This window comes from Saccopteryx leptura, chromosome 9, assembly GCF_036850995.1.
Source record: "Saccopteryx leptura isolate mSacLep1 chromosome 9, mSacLep1_pri_phased_curated, whole genome shotgun sequence".
Lineage (NCBI taxonomy): Eukaryota > Metazoa > Chordata > Mammalia > Chiroptera > Emballonuridae > Saccopteryx > Saccopteryx leptura.
Genome location: NC_089511.1, coordinates 59,823,413 through 59,837,723, shown reverse-complemented (window position 1 = coordinate 59,837,723; position 14,311 = coordinate 59,823,413). Strand labels below are relative to the sequence as shown.

Genomic DNA, 14,311 nt, shown 5'->3' with positions numbered 1-14,311 from the left:
AATAAAATGAAATAAATAAATAAATAAAAATAAAGTAAAAAAATACTATCTTATTATGGTTATTTTTATTTTATGCTCTCCTCTTTTCTCCAAGGGAGGTTTATAATATGTAGAGTATATTTATTTTTTAAGTTAAAAGATAAGAAGTACACTTAAATTATAAGTTAACATTTTGTGATATCCCATCAGACCCTGTGGTGTGACAAAATTACCCCTAAATTACAATGGTCTCTCAAAATAGTTTCTAGTTTTGAGTTTTATAAATAAGATGTCTTATCATAAAGAGTCCAGATTTGTTAACCCTCTGGTTATCAGATTCCAAATTCCCACAGAGTGTACTGGAATATACTATCATACAATGTATGTGTTTTCTGGAAGCATATTTTCATACAGTTATATGAATAAAAGCCCTGAATTTTGAATCTACTCAGGGAACACTAGTCCAAATAAAACAATACATACTTGTACTTACATATCTTATTATTTTTTTATGAAAATATCCATCATGTAGATAATATAAAGTTATTAATACTGTGAATTCTATTTGGAGGTTATAAACTCAAGCGCCTTCTTTGTTAATTTCAAGTGAGAGTGACACCTTTCTATTCTTGTGTTTCTCTGCGAGTCTTCTAAGACCTGACTTCTTCACTCTTCACTAAACCTGCGAAGCCAACCCTGATTCCACACTCATGTTCATGTTTCACTTGCCAGAGCCACCCTTGCATGAGTCTATTGTTCTTTAGAACTCACCTACTTCATGAGGCCTCCACTCCTGCTCCTATCTGGATTACTTTCATTTCCCTCTGATTCCTAAACATGTAATATTAATCCACCTCTTTAGCACTCAATCATATACTCTCTTATGGACATCTTTCACCTTTCTAACTGGGTTATAACCTAGAAGGCAAGGGCCATCCGTGTCTTATATATATTTCTTCTGATTTCCCTTGGTGTCTAGTGCAATATAACTGAAATTGTAAGTGACCGAAGAACTTTTTGAATAACCTTTGCTTTTATAATGCTGCATTTCTGTAAGTATTAAGATAAGTGGAGTTAGTGGAAATTTTAGTTAACTTAAGAGTTTTTATTTAAAATAATGCCAGAAAAGAGATTTTTATCATATTAGATCATAAGATATGGAGGGCTAATAAGATGAACTTTTCAGGAAAATAAAAAGATATAACTATAGTTCTTATATTTTGTCATCATAGACTCTACTCAGAAACTTAACTTTTGGCCCAAGTTAACTTGTTGGGGCCAATTGGGTTATGGATGAGTAAACTTACAACTTGGATTACTGTATACTCACAATTTATTTATTCTACTGCATATAAAATAGATGGATAGCAGCTAAGTTAATAAAATAATTTAATGAGTTAACATACAGAATGAAATGAAGGCTGGAGAAACTAGGCTTGGGTAACCATAGGGACTCAAGGTAGAAGGAACTAACAAAAGGTCTCTTCAATGCACTATTATTGGGATCAATAAGCTCCAACTATTTTTCTTTTATTATAAATATATATAGCATTTCATCAAGATTCAGGGTCCTAGAAGAGAGCTCCTACTGGCCTTGCTTAGGTCAGGTACCACTCTATAGTTCAAGATCAAGGAACCTTGATTAATAGTCCCACCAACTGTTAACCCATACGGAAAACCCAATTCTCCAAAGGAAACTGATACCATTACAAAAGGGAGAAAATGGAAACTAATCTATTTGTGAAATCACCTTACAGAATATAGAATATCAGAGAAATAGCAAGGGAGAGACATTTGAGGAATAGAGAAAACTGCAGGAGAAAGGTATTATCCTGACAGAAAATAATAAATCACAAAATATTATTTTTACCATGTTCTATTGATACTACGTGTATCCTAAACTGTGAAACAATTGAATGTCAGAAGCTGTTAACCAACTCTTCATAAAAACTTGTCTTTCTAGCCAAAGCTGATACACATGGGAGCTTTGTATTTCAAAGGTTTGTTCTCCCAACTATTTACTGTGAGAAGAATTTATCTGGCTCCTGTCCTACGTGTCGAAATGTCACCCAAGGCAAGGCAAGGAAAAGGTATTTGGTGTATAAAGGCATTTCTGTCTACGTAGGTCTGAAATCTGGACAGGAAGTTACTCTTCCTCACCCTTTCACTCTCCCCGCTCCAGATTATATTGACTTTTTCATGATTCTGGGTTTGTTTGTTTTTTCTTTGCCTATGTAAATGTGTACTTTTCTGAATGTGCTGTAACTTGAAGATTTAAATGAAGGAGAATCTCATATGCATTGTTTTTTTACATAACCTGTTAGTCTCAATAGATGTTTTGCTGTTGCTATTATATAATATCTAGTTTAGGAAATAGTCTTAATTTTCTTTAAAAGGGATTCTGAACAAAAATCGCAAAATATGCCTGGCCTGTGGTGGTGCAATGGATCAAGTGTCAACCTGGAATGCTGAGGTCGCTGGTTCAAAACCCTGGACTTGCCTGGTCAAGGCACATATGAGAGTTGATGCTTCCTCCTCCTACCTCCCTTTTCTCTCTCTCTCTTTCTTGCTCTCCCCTCTCTAAAACTGAATAAAGTCTTTAAAAAAATATTATAAAATTTTAATTAAAAAAATTACAAGATACTAAATTAATGAGAAGGACCAGAATTATATTGTTTACTTTTATAATTGTTTAAGTATTAGAAAGAGTAAATGTCCAATGAAGGGACATAAAAAATTACTTCAAAGGATTTTAACATTTGGAAATTTGGAGTATTCTGTCTGCTAACACAATTGTGTATCTGAGGGACTAGATTTTGACTCTACAGTTTTGTGTACAAATTGTAACATTGGTTAGATTTCAGTTATTGATACTGAAATATTAAATATTAAAATATTTACTAAATATTCAAGTTACTTATGCAAAGGCCTGTGGCAGGTGGGAACATGATTTTTGCTCAGTGCTCTAAATGTCAAAGCGAAGGTATTTACTGAAGCTTAGGAAAATTGATGGGTGTAACTAGGACTCTTTTAGGTAGCCAAATGTCTCACCATCTCATTAGGGATGTGCATGAATGGATGGATAATCTTAATGCCTTTAATAATCTGATTAAACCACAGCCAACGCAATGGCTTGGCAAAATCTTTGAGCAAAGAAGACGCTGTTGAACTTAATTATAAACCTGGCATGGTAAAGAGACACAGGAGGCAAAGAATAAGTGGGGAACCCTGTTGGGAGCAGGAAGGTCAGGACTTGGACTTTTAAATACATTGCCAAGTATACTGTCTCAGAACTTAGACATGAAGAAACATTTTCAAAAATTTTAAAAATATTATTTTAACACCAAAGCATAGTAAAACTTAAAAGTAAAAAGACAAATTACACTTATTAATTTAAAAATTCCCCAAGTATACTGACATAATCAAAGTAGTATATTAACCAAGGAAGATTTAACCCAATAACTCAAGGATAGTTTAATAGTTGAAAATACAAATTTTATTACATTGAAAGTTATATGGAGAAAAATCACAATTTTCTCCTGGTGTACTGGAAATGCATTTGATAAAATGTGATAGCATTCTTTATAACACTCGAAAATATAAAAATGTAGTGCTCTCTTAACTTTGTGAAATAAACCTATCTAAGCCTCAGAGGCAGCACCATGGCATTTGAAGGTATTCCCACTAAAGTTAGGAGCTAGACAAAGATGTACACTGTCATTATTTAACATTATTCTGAGTGTCATGTTCAATGCAAAGGCAAAAAAGGAAAGTGGGAGTGTAAAAGTTCAAAATGAGGTAAAACTTTCCATTTGAAGATGATTATATAACTATATTATATTGTATATTTTATATACCTAAGAGAATCACCCAAAGATCTACTTCAAAGAGAGACTTTAGTAAGGTAGTGGGGTCCAAAATTAACATACAGACATAAGAAAGAAATAACCCCAATATAATGTTAGAAAAAAGGATAAAATAGCTAGAGATAAACTAAAAAGAAATACTCGGGAAAACTTTAAGCACTAAGAACACAAAAGAAGATGAATAATAGGAAAGAAACTCCATGTTCTTAGCTGGACTGAACATCTTAAAAGTATTACCTTAAAAAATAAAAAAGTATATTACCTTTCCTTACACAATGTATAAATTTAATTCAGTCCTCATGAAAACACCATCAGATTTTTTAGAGCCAATCTGATTCTGAAATTTATATAAAAAAATAAATAACCTGACCAGACAGTGGCACAGAGATAGAGCATCAGACTGGGACACTGAGGACCCAGATTCAAAACCCTGAGGTTGCCCGCTTGAGTGAGGGCTCACCAAATTGAGTGCAGGGTTGCTGGCTGGAGCATGAGATCATAGACATGACCCCACAGTCACTGACCTGAGCCCAAAGGTCGCTAGCTAGAGTAAGTGGTCAGTAGTCCAGCTGGAGACTGTCTTGAGCCCAAAGGTCGCTAGCTAGAGTAAGTGGTCAGTAGTCCAGCTCCCTGCCTACCACCATCAAGCACGAATGAGAAAGCCATCAATGAACAACTAAGGTGCTGCAACAAAGAGTTGATGCTTCTCTCTCTCTCCCTTCCTGTCTGTCCCTGTCTTTCTCTCTCTCTGTCTCTCTCTCTCTCTCCCTCTCTGTCTCTCTTGAAAACAAAAAAGTAGCCCTGGCCGGTTGGCTCAGCGGTAGAGCGTCGGCCTAGCGTGCGGAGGACCCGGGTTCGATTCCCGGCCAGGGCACACAGGAGAAGCGCCCATTTGCTTCTCCACCCCTCCGCCGCACTTTCCTCCCTGTCTCTCTCATCCCCTCCCGCAGCCAAGGCTCCATTGGAGCAAAGATGGCCCGGGCGCTGGGGATGGCTCTGTGGCCTCTGCCCCAGGCGCTAGAGTGGCTCTGGTCGCAATATGGCGACGCCCAGGATGGGCAGAGCATCGCCCCCTGGTGGGCAGAGCTTCGCCCCATGGTGGGCGTGCCGGGTGGATCCCGGTCGGGCGCATGCGGGAGTCTGTCTGACTGTCTCTCCCCGTTTCCTGCTTCAGAAAAATGAAAAAAACAAAAAAACAAAAAAGTAAATAAACATGAAAAGCTGTTGGGCAAGTGAGTTTGTAAGATTTGTATTTTTGAGTTTGCTCACTTTTATTGCTAAAAAATGGTGCTGGGCAGCCACGTGTGTGCTTGCCCTCAGAGCAGGGCAGTTGATTGCAAATTGTGAATTGCAGTCCTGCTTGAGAGGGGCCGTTATTTTGCTAATGTTTGCTGGGTCTTTGTGGACCCCAACCAGTTTTGCAGGATGGAGAGAAAATGCAGAGTGTTGAAGAAGAAGCCAGTTTTGCAGAGAGAGAGAAGGTATGCTTTTGGGGAACCAGAGCTGAGGAGCTTTGTAAGCTCCTCTGAGACTGGTGGAGCCTTTGATTCTAGGAGGAACCAGAGAAGATTCTTCTGGTTGTGGAACCAGAGAATGCATCAGGGCTTTGGGAGCCCTGAATGAAAGGGAAGTGTTTCCTTGTGTGTTTGCTCCTCTGCCAGTGCAAGACTTTAATAAAGGAATGGCCCACCATTTTTTGGCTCCACTGTTTCTTTACTGTCTGCCTGAATCCACTGAGAACTTGCATGGCCACGGTGGTGGTGGCCCCTGCCATACAAACAAACAAACAAAAATCTGAAAAGCTATGCAATGATGGAGAGAGAGAGAAGAAATTTAGCCCCACTAGAACTTACATTTAAAAGACTTTTTAAAAGACTTTAGAATTAAACTAATGTGGTAATGGTGAGTGAATAGATAGATCAATGGAACAGACCAGAAAGTCCAGAAATGTACCCACATATACCCAAGAATTAGAAATTACAAATTGCATTTCACTTATGAAACAACACATAACATTCAGAAAATTCACATTAAAACTATAATAAACTACTCTTTTAAAGCCAACAAATTAACAAAAATCTAAAATTTTAACAATACACCCAAAATCTCTGGAGTTATTATAGATTGATTCAATCACTTGAAGCTGATTTGGTAATGCTAATTATAATTACAAATGTACATACCTTTTGACTCAGCAATTTCTTTTTTTTGGGTGTTACCTAACAGATATGTATATATGCAAGAAAGCTACATGTACATATAAGGTTATTTACTGCAGCAGTGTTTTTTATCGTTCACCATGGAGGACTGGTTCAGGAGTTCAGGGAACACCGTATGTTGGGACACAATGCAGCAGAAAGAGAATAAGAAAGGTCACTATGGATTGACATGAAGGGTCTTCGAGATATTTGTCAAGTGAAATATTTTAAAAATGTTTAGTAATTAAGAAAAGATATTTGTCAAGTATAAAAAAGGCATGACATACAAATATATATAACATGCTTTTTTGTGTAAAATAATAGAGGAAATCTATTTTTGAGTTACTTATGTATGCATAAGTTCTATTAGGATATAAAAGAAACAAAAGCATTGATTACCCATGGAATATATGGGAGTTAGACAGGAAATAGGTAGATGAAACTGTATACTTTTATTTTTTTTAGTTTTGAACCATGTGCATTTTTTGCCTATTTAATAAGTAAATAAGTGTATAGTCATATGGTGATGTACTATGTGTAAAGAACATATATGCATGTGTGTATATATATAAAGAATACATTATTTGTAAGGAATATGTATATTCTTTATATATAAAAGAATAAAAGACTACCTAAAGAGTAAGGATGCTCTCTAGGATTGATAGGGGAAAATCTCTAAATGTGTTTAACGACTAAAACAAGGTATGGAATGCAATATACAGTATTGTTTTTGTCAAAAAAGAGGGAAATGTAAGGCAATTAGCTTGTTTGGTTCATACATGCATAAAGAGCTCGGGAAGGACAAGCGAGTTCGCGAACATTGTTATGTTCTGTGAGTTCTCCAAATCCACTTCAACAAGGAAAGAGTTCTCTCTCCAGCTGATGAGAGGGCCGCTGGCCTAAGGCCTTCAGCTGACAGCCCCTATGGCAGGGGTCCCCAAACTACGGCCTGCGGGCGGCATGCGGCCCCCTGAGGCCATTTATCCGGCCCCCACCGCATTCCCAGAAGAGGCATCTCTTTCATTGGTGGTCAGTGAGAGGAGCATAGTTCTCATTGAAATACTGGTCAGTTTGTTGATTTAAATTTACTTGTTCTTTATTTTAAATATTGTATTTATTCCCGTTTTGTTTTTTTACTTTAAAATAAGATATGTGCAGTGTGCATAGGGATTTGTTCATAGTTTTTTTTATAGTCTGGCCCTCCAACGGTCTGAGGGACAGTGAACTGGCCCCCTGTGTAAAAAGTTTGGGGACCCCTGCCCTATGGGGACGGCTTGCCTCTACTGAGGAAAGCCACCTCACCTAGAGTTGTGTGTGCCCCTCTCCTGGATGGTCTTGATCCAGGGAGTGATCAGCATGGCCCGGCTCCCAAGTGGGGCAACTCGAAAGGGTCATCCCAGTTTTAGAAATATCCTCCCTCCATGCCGCATGTCTGTTGACCTCCTTCTGCTGTCTTTTCCCTTTCATAGGAAGAGAATACTTCCAATAAATCTTCTTGTTGCTAAGAGTCTGCTTCCTGGGGAACCCAAAGTGTAACAAGAAACCAAAATCAGTGATTTCGGTGGCTGGGTAAGGCTGAGGATGTGGTGGATGGGGGCAAGATTGGAAAAGGGACTTTGCACTCTGTGCCTTTTTATAATTAAAAACAAATTTCTGAGCCACATGAATGTATTGCTTATTTAAATCATAAATTCAAAAATTTAAAGTTAACTTGAAATGCCATGGATATTTTATGCTTTTCCATACGTATTTTTTTGAAAACATCTTTTATGTTCTAATTTAGAAGAAATTTTTAAATCCAAGATACTGTGTCCCAGTACACTCTAAATATGCTCTTCTCGTCTGTTTGTTTTTGTTTAAGACCTCCAGAGAAACACCTCCTTGCTCTCACTTTACAATGGAAAAGAAAACGTCACCCGATGGCGGATGGGGCTGGGTGATTGTCCTTGTTTCCTTCTTTACTCAGTTTCTGTGTTACGGATCCCCGGTAGCAGTTGGAGTCTTGTACATCGAATGGCTGGATGCCTTTGGTGAAGGAAAAGGAAAAACAGCCTGGGTCGGATCCCTGGCAAGTGGAGTTGGCTTGCTTGCAAGTAAGTGGGTAAATTTATGTTTCTCCTCACTTATTAATAATCATTTGCTGTATCATGAACACCGTGCAAGCCATAGTATAGGCTATTTGTTTTTCAAGTATAACACATATTTTCTTACCTTTATTGAGGTTATAGAACCATTCTTTCACTGTAATAAATTTGTGTGAAAACACAGAAATTCCATGAGATATTCGTTCACTAATTTCTCTATTCACTTATTTGCTACTATGTGATAGGCAGTGTGCTAGATGCTGAATATGACAAGATGAATAGTAAACGCATCCTTCCTGTCCTTAAGAGACTCACAGTCTAGGGAGAAACACACTTCCATGAGTAAAAATAATACAGGGAAATGAAGGCAGTGACTCAAGTATGTCCAATGAATGCTGGAGACCAAAGGACCAAATGATATGCAGCAGTCCTATAAAAAATTCTTACGTGATTCATAATTATGCCTCTCCAATTTAGATACATTGTGGTCAAATCACACAATCTACATGTGTGTCACCTTTCTAAGAAAAAGTTTAGATGGCAAAGAGTAGTCCCATCTCACAATGATCATGCTATTAAGGATTTTAATATAGTGTTATGTATAAGATATATGTGACCTTCATGTGATGTCTCCAAAAGTAATATTCTTGATAAATGTTTCTGTCTTATGTAATAGTGATTCCTATCATCTTTACAAAGAACAACAAAAAGGTTTTTATTTTCCTTTTAAAACTTAAAATCATATGACACTTCAATTTCTCAAATAATAGTTTAAACTCTGCAGTGATGTTTAGCGATGGTCACTCTTAAGTCTGTTGGCGTGACTTACTTATAGGTGTATGCTAAAATGGTGATCTAGGTTGGGTTATTAGCCCAGAGTTTCTCCCTGTGTGCTCTAAAGTTGTCATGATTTGTTAAACAAATCATAAGCTCTGTTCCTATGAGAAATATAAGGATATTGAATGTGGAAATTTCTAAGGTATTTTTCAGCTCTAAAGTAGTTTCAGGAAAACCAAATACATTAGCCACTCATTTTTTAAATTTTTGTCTTTCCTGAATCCTAGAGAGGTCTTCTTAAAACAAAATAAAACAGTTGCTTCCAATTGAAGTTAAATTAAAACCAAGACTTAATCCTAATGACTATGTAGAGTGAGTGATAAGATGGTTACTAGATTTATTGTGATGATCACTTTGTAAGGTATGTAAATATGGAATCACTATGTTGTACACCTGAAACTAATATAATATTGCATGTCATCTATAATTAAAAATAAAGTAAAAAAAATACATCCAACTGAAAACTAAAACCGAAACAAGACTTGAAAAACAATGCTGTATCATCCGGCTGTGTTAGATGAGATAACTAAACATGACCAAACAAATGGAAGTGACACTATCGTAATGAACTCAAGGAGAACAGTAAAAGTTTGGCCAATATTTGTTTGAAAGGGTTGTGACCACCCTGAATGCACCCAATCTCATCTGAATTTTTCAGAATGTGGTTTGTAAACCTGCAAAGTACAAGTGGATTATAACTGATATGTTAATAAAAGGGGGTCAAAGTATTGATTTTGAGAAAATGATCTAATGTAAAGGGGAGAGGATTTTTAAATGTTCTCCAATTAGTCACCTTTTCTATTAGCAAATAATAAGTTAAACAGAAATATAATTGCCTTGGTGGTCAGAGCTGAGTCTGAGACTCTGAAAACTGAACTCACTCTATACTTTCTCTCAGTTCACTCTGTCTCAAAGGCCAGGAGCATCACCCTTTACTTGTAGGCAATATCAGCGGCATAATTTGCAGTCCCCAGTGCAAAATGAAAATGCAGAGCCCCTTGTTAAAAATAAAAAAAGAATTCAAGACAGTAACAGCAGAAGAGTAAATCAAGTGTGTGGCCCTACTAAGAGCTAAGCCCTGTGCACCTGCATTGGTTGCAAGCCCATTAAGTCAGCCTTGCTTGAGGTGGAGATATAGGGTATCCCACTGAAGTTTAGAGCAGATAACAAGAACGGGGGGAGGAGTGCTGGTCTTAAGCCAGAGACTAATTCCAGTCCTGGCTCAACCACTGTTTAGCTGAGGGACTTTGTGCAAGTCACATAGCTTTTCTGTCATCGGCTAGATGAGGAAGCACTTGAATCAACTAATCAAAATTTTGAAGATGAGCCTAGATTAAGAACACCAAAGGGTTCACGAATAAGGAAATGGTGGGAGGGAAATGATGGCTGAAAAGCTACCACTTATGGATGTGTGTGTGGACACTTGGTTGGTGTCTACCCAACATATGTGATGTTGGCTTCCCTCGGCGCTTCATAGCATAATTTAAAGGCCAAATCCTAAAAGCTATGGTAATGCAGTATTAGGAAGAGGTGTCTACAAGTGTGTGAACCACATTAATCCTTGACTGTGTTGATAACTTTGTTCTTCAGAGAAACAAACAGATCACTACCTTGGAAATAGGAACAGTATATCTCATGTTGGTGACTCAAGTGCTTGTGAGTGTTTCTTAATCAGGGGGATAATTAGAATAATCTGTAGAAAAGCTTCAGCATATAATTGTCGGATTTGAACCTTAGGCATTCTAAGTGAGTCAATGTATGATGAGACCCAGATATGTGAATTTTTAAAAAGCCCCAGAAGTGATTTTCAGCTGGGAATGACTGGTTTAAGCCCTCTCTGTTTAGATTTTAATTTGTGCTTCTTGACAATTTCTTCATGTATGATTTACTTATTTATAAAGAGAACTCTTGTATGTTTCTGCGTGGGTATGACACTGCTTATGCCATGTAAGTCATGAAAATTAGTGTCCAATGGTTCTGGTTCTGGTGGGGCTTTAGTGAAAAACACACATAAATGGGCATCTTTGCATCCTTTTTGAATAAGATAATTTACACATATGTATGCATATATATTTTAGATAAAATATGGGATTTACATGTATATGTAAAATATATACATTTGCTCTTAAATTCAGGTATATGTGTACATTACTTGAGCTTGTCTAAAAAGCCAATTTTTTGTAGGGCGTGGGCCCAGGAGTCTTCTTTCCACTAGTTGCCCAGATGAGTCTGATCCAGGCAGGCCATATCATATCTGAGAAAAAGGAGTTATTTTCTTTCCTCAGTTTTGTCCAGAGAAGGCATGGTAGGTATCGTCTTTGACTAGTTCTGTGACGTGACTGCTGGAACTTTATAATTAAGCAAGGCCTGGCAGAGTAAATACAATGGTCAAGCAAATTATCATTCCTGTTTTTCAGGTACTTGTCCCTTAAGGTTGCAAAGTGCCACTTTGCGCGCCTGTCTCAATCCAACCACTTTCACCTACTTGATCTTAGTTGATCCTAAAGGCAATTTACCAAGACGGACATAATTGTCCTCAAGGTTTAGTGACCTACCCAATCTGAAGCCCGTTCTCTAAGAGGAAGTGGTACCTGAGTTACCATTTTTCTAACCTGTTAAGTCTGGTTTCTTCGTCTTTAAATTGGAGATCATAACAGTACCTACCTTCTATGGTTGTTGTATAGAACAGTTGAGATGGTGCTTGGCATATGGTAAATGCTCAACAAGTATTGGTTATTAGAGAACCAGTACAATCCACAAGTAAAATTACTTTCCTACGTAGTTCCAAGGAATCTACCAAAAAAGAGATCTCCTCGGGGTGAAAGATGAAGAAAGGGGATGAGCAGGAGGGAGAGTTGGAACTTTGTCAAGATTATGTCTAAACATCTAGTTTAAAGGCCATCACTTGTCTCTGACAAACCTAGATTTGGATAGTAGCTCAAGGTGGCGTATTAGAACTACAAAAAGACATGCAATTCTTTACATTCTTCATACTCTTATTCCTTTCTCTTTGAAACCAATAATTATGGAGAAAATACTTCTTCCTCTGGCCTGAATTATTTGTTTGTGCTGATAACCTGGGAAGGCGGAAAGCTGAGTATCAAGGAGCCTACCTCTCTGGGTTATATACTGAGAATAAGCCCACCATTATTATACTGCTCACAAAAATTAGGGGATATTTCAAAATGATTATGAAGTGATAAAAAAAAAGAGGCATTTGATTTTTTTTTATTAAACAAGAACATCAGAAAAGCAAATGACAAGTCAAAGAAAGTTATCTGATTATGCAAATGAGACACAAAACCAACTTTTATTTAATTGGTGAAAATGCGCTGTACAAAAGGCTGAAAGTACTGGAGTACCTGCCCGTTCCCCGATTCCCTAATTCCTGTGAGCAGTGAGTCTCCTCTCCTCTGTGGTAATGATGCCAAAATAGAGGACATCAGTTGTGCTTTTAAGGAATTTGTCATCTCAGGGAAGAAACAGAAAAAAAAGTTACTGATAATTTGAGACATCCCAAATACCAAGGAGAATGACAAGCACAGGATAATCTTTGGAGTTGTATAAAGATAAGTGGACCACATAAGAGGGTGGGGGCTGTGGAAGGTGGACTGTCATGAAGAGGGCAGGCCATTCAGAGTCCTTGTCTGCAAAGGCCTGCACTGCAGCAGCTGCATTCTGGTAGAGTCAATTTCTCTGGAGAAGGAGAGATTGTTATTATTGGGAAGTGTGATGGTCATTGTCAACTCGGCTAGGCTACATTCTCCGGTTAGTCAAATACCAAAGTAGGTGTTGCTGTGATGGTATTTTTTAGGGGTACTCAAACTCCATAATCAGTTGACTTTAAGAAGGGACAATTATTCTAGATAATCTGGGTGGAGCTGATTCAATCTGTTGGAAGGCCTTAAGAAAAGACATGAACTTTTAAAGAAGAAGAAATTCTGCCCTTGAACTGGAGCTTCAGCCTGTGCCAAAAAGTTCTGACCTGCCCTTTCTGACATCTGCACTGTGGATGCTATATTTACCTTGCCAGATCCCACAATTTCATAAGCCAGTTCCTTGCCATAAATCTCTTCATATATGTATGTCTTCTTTTGATTCTGTTTCTTGGCTGAAACCTGAATGATACAGAAGGAATGAAAGGTAACTGAACTTGATCAAGAAGGGTGGGACCATTTTTCAGACAACAGAGATGCTGAAATAGCAGGAAGATCTTTTGTTTCTCTATAGGACCTCATATTACTAATGAGTCAATAAATCTATCCCTAGATTAATCTAGTGAGTCAATATGGCCAGTGGACTTGCTGAATGAGTCATGATTATTGGCAGAGGTGGGTGTGATCATATCTGTAGATTTTATGCCCGATCGCTGTTACCTCTTTTAAGCAGGACTGAGATTCTGCCTTCTACAAGGATTTTGTTTACAGTGGCTAGTCCACAGTTTGCTAGGCAGTTCCAGAATTTGTGAGAACAATGACAGGTTTGAGTTAAGCTTTTCTCCATCTCTGTATAGTATTGTTAAGCCAACCAACAAGCAAAGCAGTCAATACTAAACAAGAATTAAAGATTTGAGTGGGTGCAGATCCTTAGTACTTTTCTCTTCCTTGGGGAGATGAATTTAAAATTCTGGGTGTCCAGAAGACCCAGATTTGAAACTCCAAAGTCGCTGGCGTGAGCATGGGTTCATCTAGCTTGAGTGTGGGCTCCCCAGCTTGAGCATGGGGTTGTTGGCTTGAACATGGGGTTGCTGGCATGAGCATGGGATCATAGACATGACCCCATGGTCACAAGCCCAAAGGTCGCTGGCTTGAAGCCCAAGGTCGCTGGCTTGAGCAAGAGGTCACTCGGTCTGCTGTAGCCCCAGTCAAGGCACATATGAGAAAACAATCAATGAACATCTAAAGTGCTACAACAAAAAATTGATGCTTCTCATCTCTCTCCCTTCCTGTCTGTCTGTTCCTATCTGCACCTGTCCCTCTCTCTGTCAAAAATAAATTAAAAAATAAATATTTCTGGTCTCAGCAGGAGAAGAAATGAAGAACTTGCCCTTTTTTTGGACTTCCTGAATTATAGGTGGAGGAGGAGTAGGAACCTCATGGGCCTAGTCTACTATGCTAGGAATTCCTTGTTCTGTGAGAATTTTATTTCTCACTATACTATCAGTCTAGTTATGGGTTCAGTGCAGCAGTCCTGGCCATCCTACCACATTTGGGACTCTGACACCAATGTTTGAAAGAGTCAGGCATGGAAGTCAATTTATTTCCTGAAGGAAATAATTTATTCTCCAAAGTTATCTAATAGTAATTACAAATTGGAAAACCACATTAGAGTTTTGTTTCCTCCATGA

General features: G+C 37.9%; 1 protein-coding gene across 2 annotated transcripts in view; it reads left to right on the top strand.

Annotated features, from left to right (window-relative positions):
* SLC16A9 (solute carrier family 16 member 9) overlaps positions 1–14,311 on the top strand; it is a 74,469-nt gene that overhangs the window by 26,275 nt on the left and 33,883 nt on the right. For both annotated transcript variants that reach the window (XM_066349140.1, XM_066349141.1), the window contains exons 2-3: positions 7,513–7,612; positions 7,905–8,136. In XM_066349140.1, the coding sequence (XP_066205237.1) occupies positions 7,941–8,136 (196 nt within the window). In that variant the 5' untranslated portion in view covers positions 7,513–7,612; positions 7,905–7,940. The remainder of the gene's footprint in view (positions 1–7,512; positions 7,613–7,904; positions 8,137–14,311) is intronic.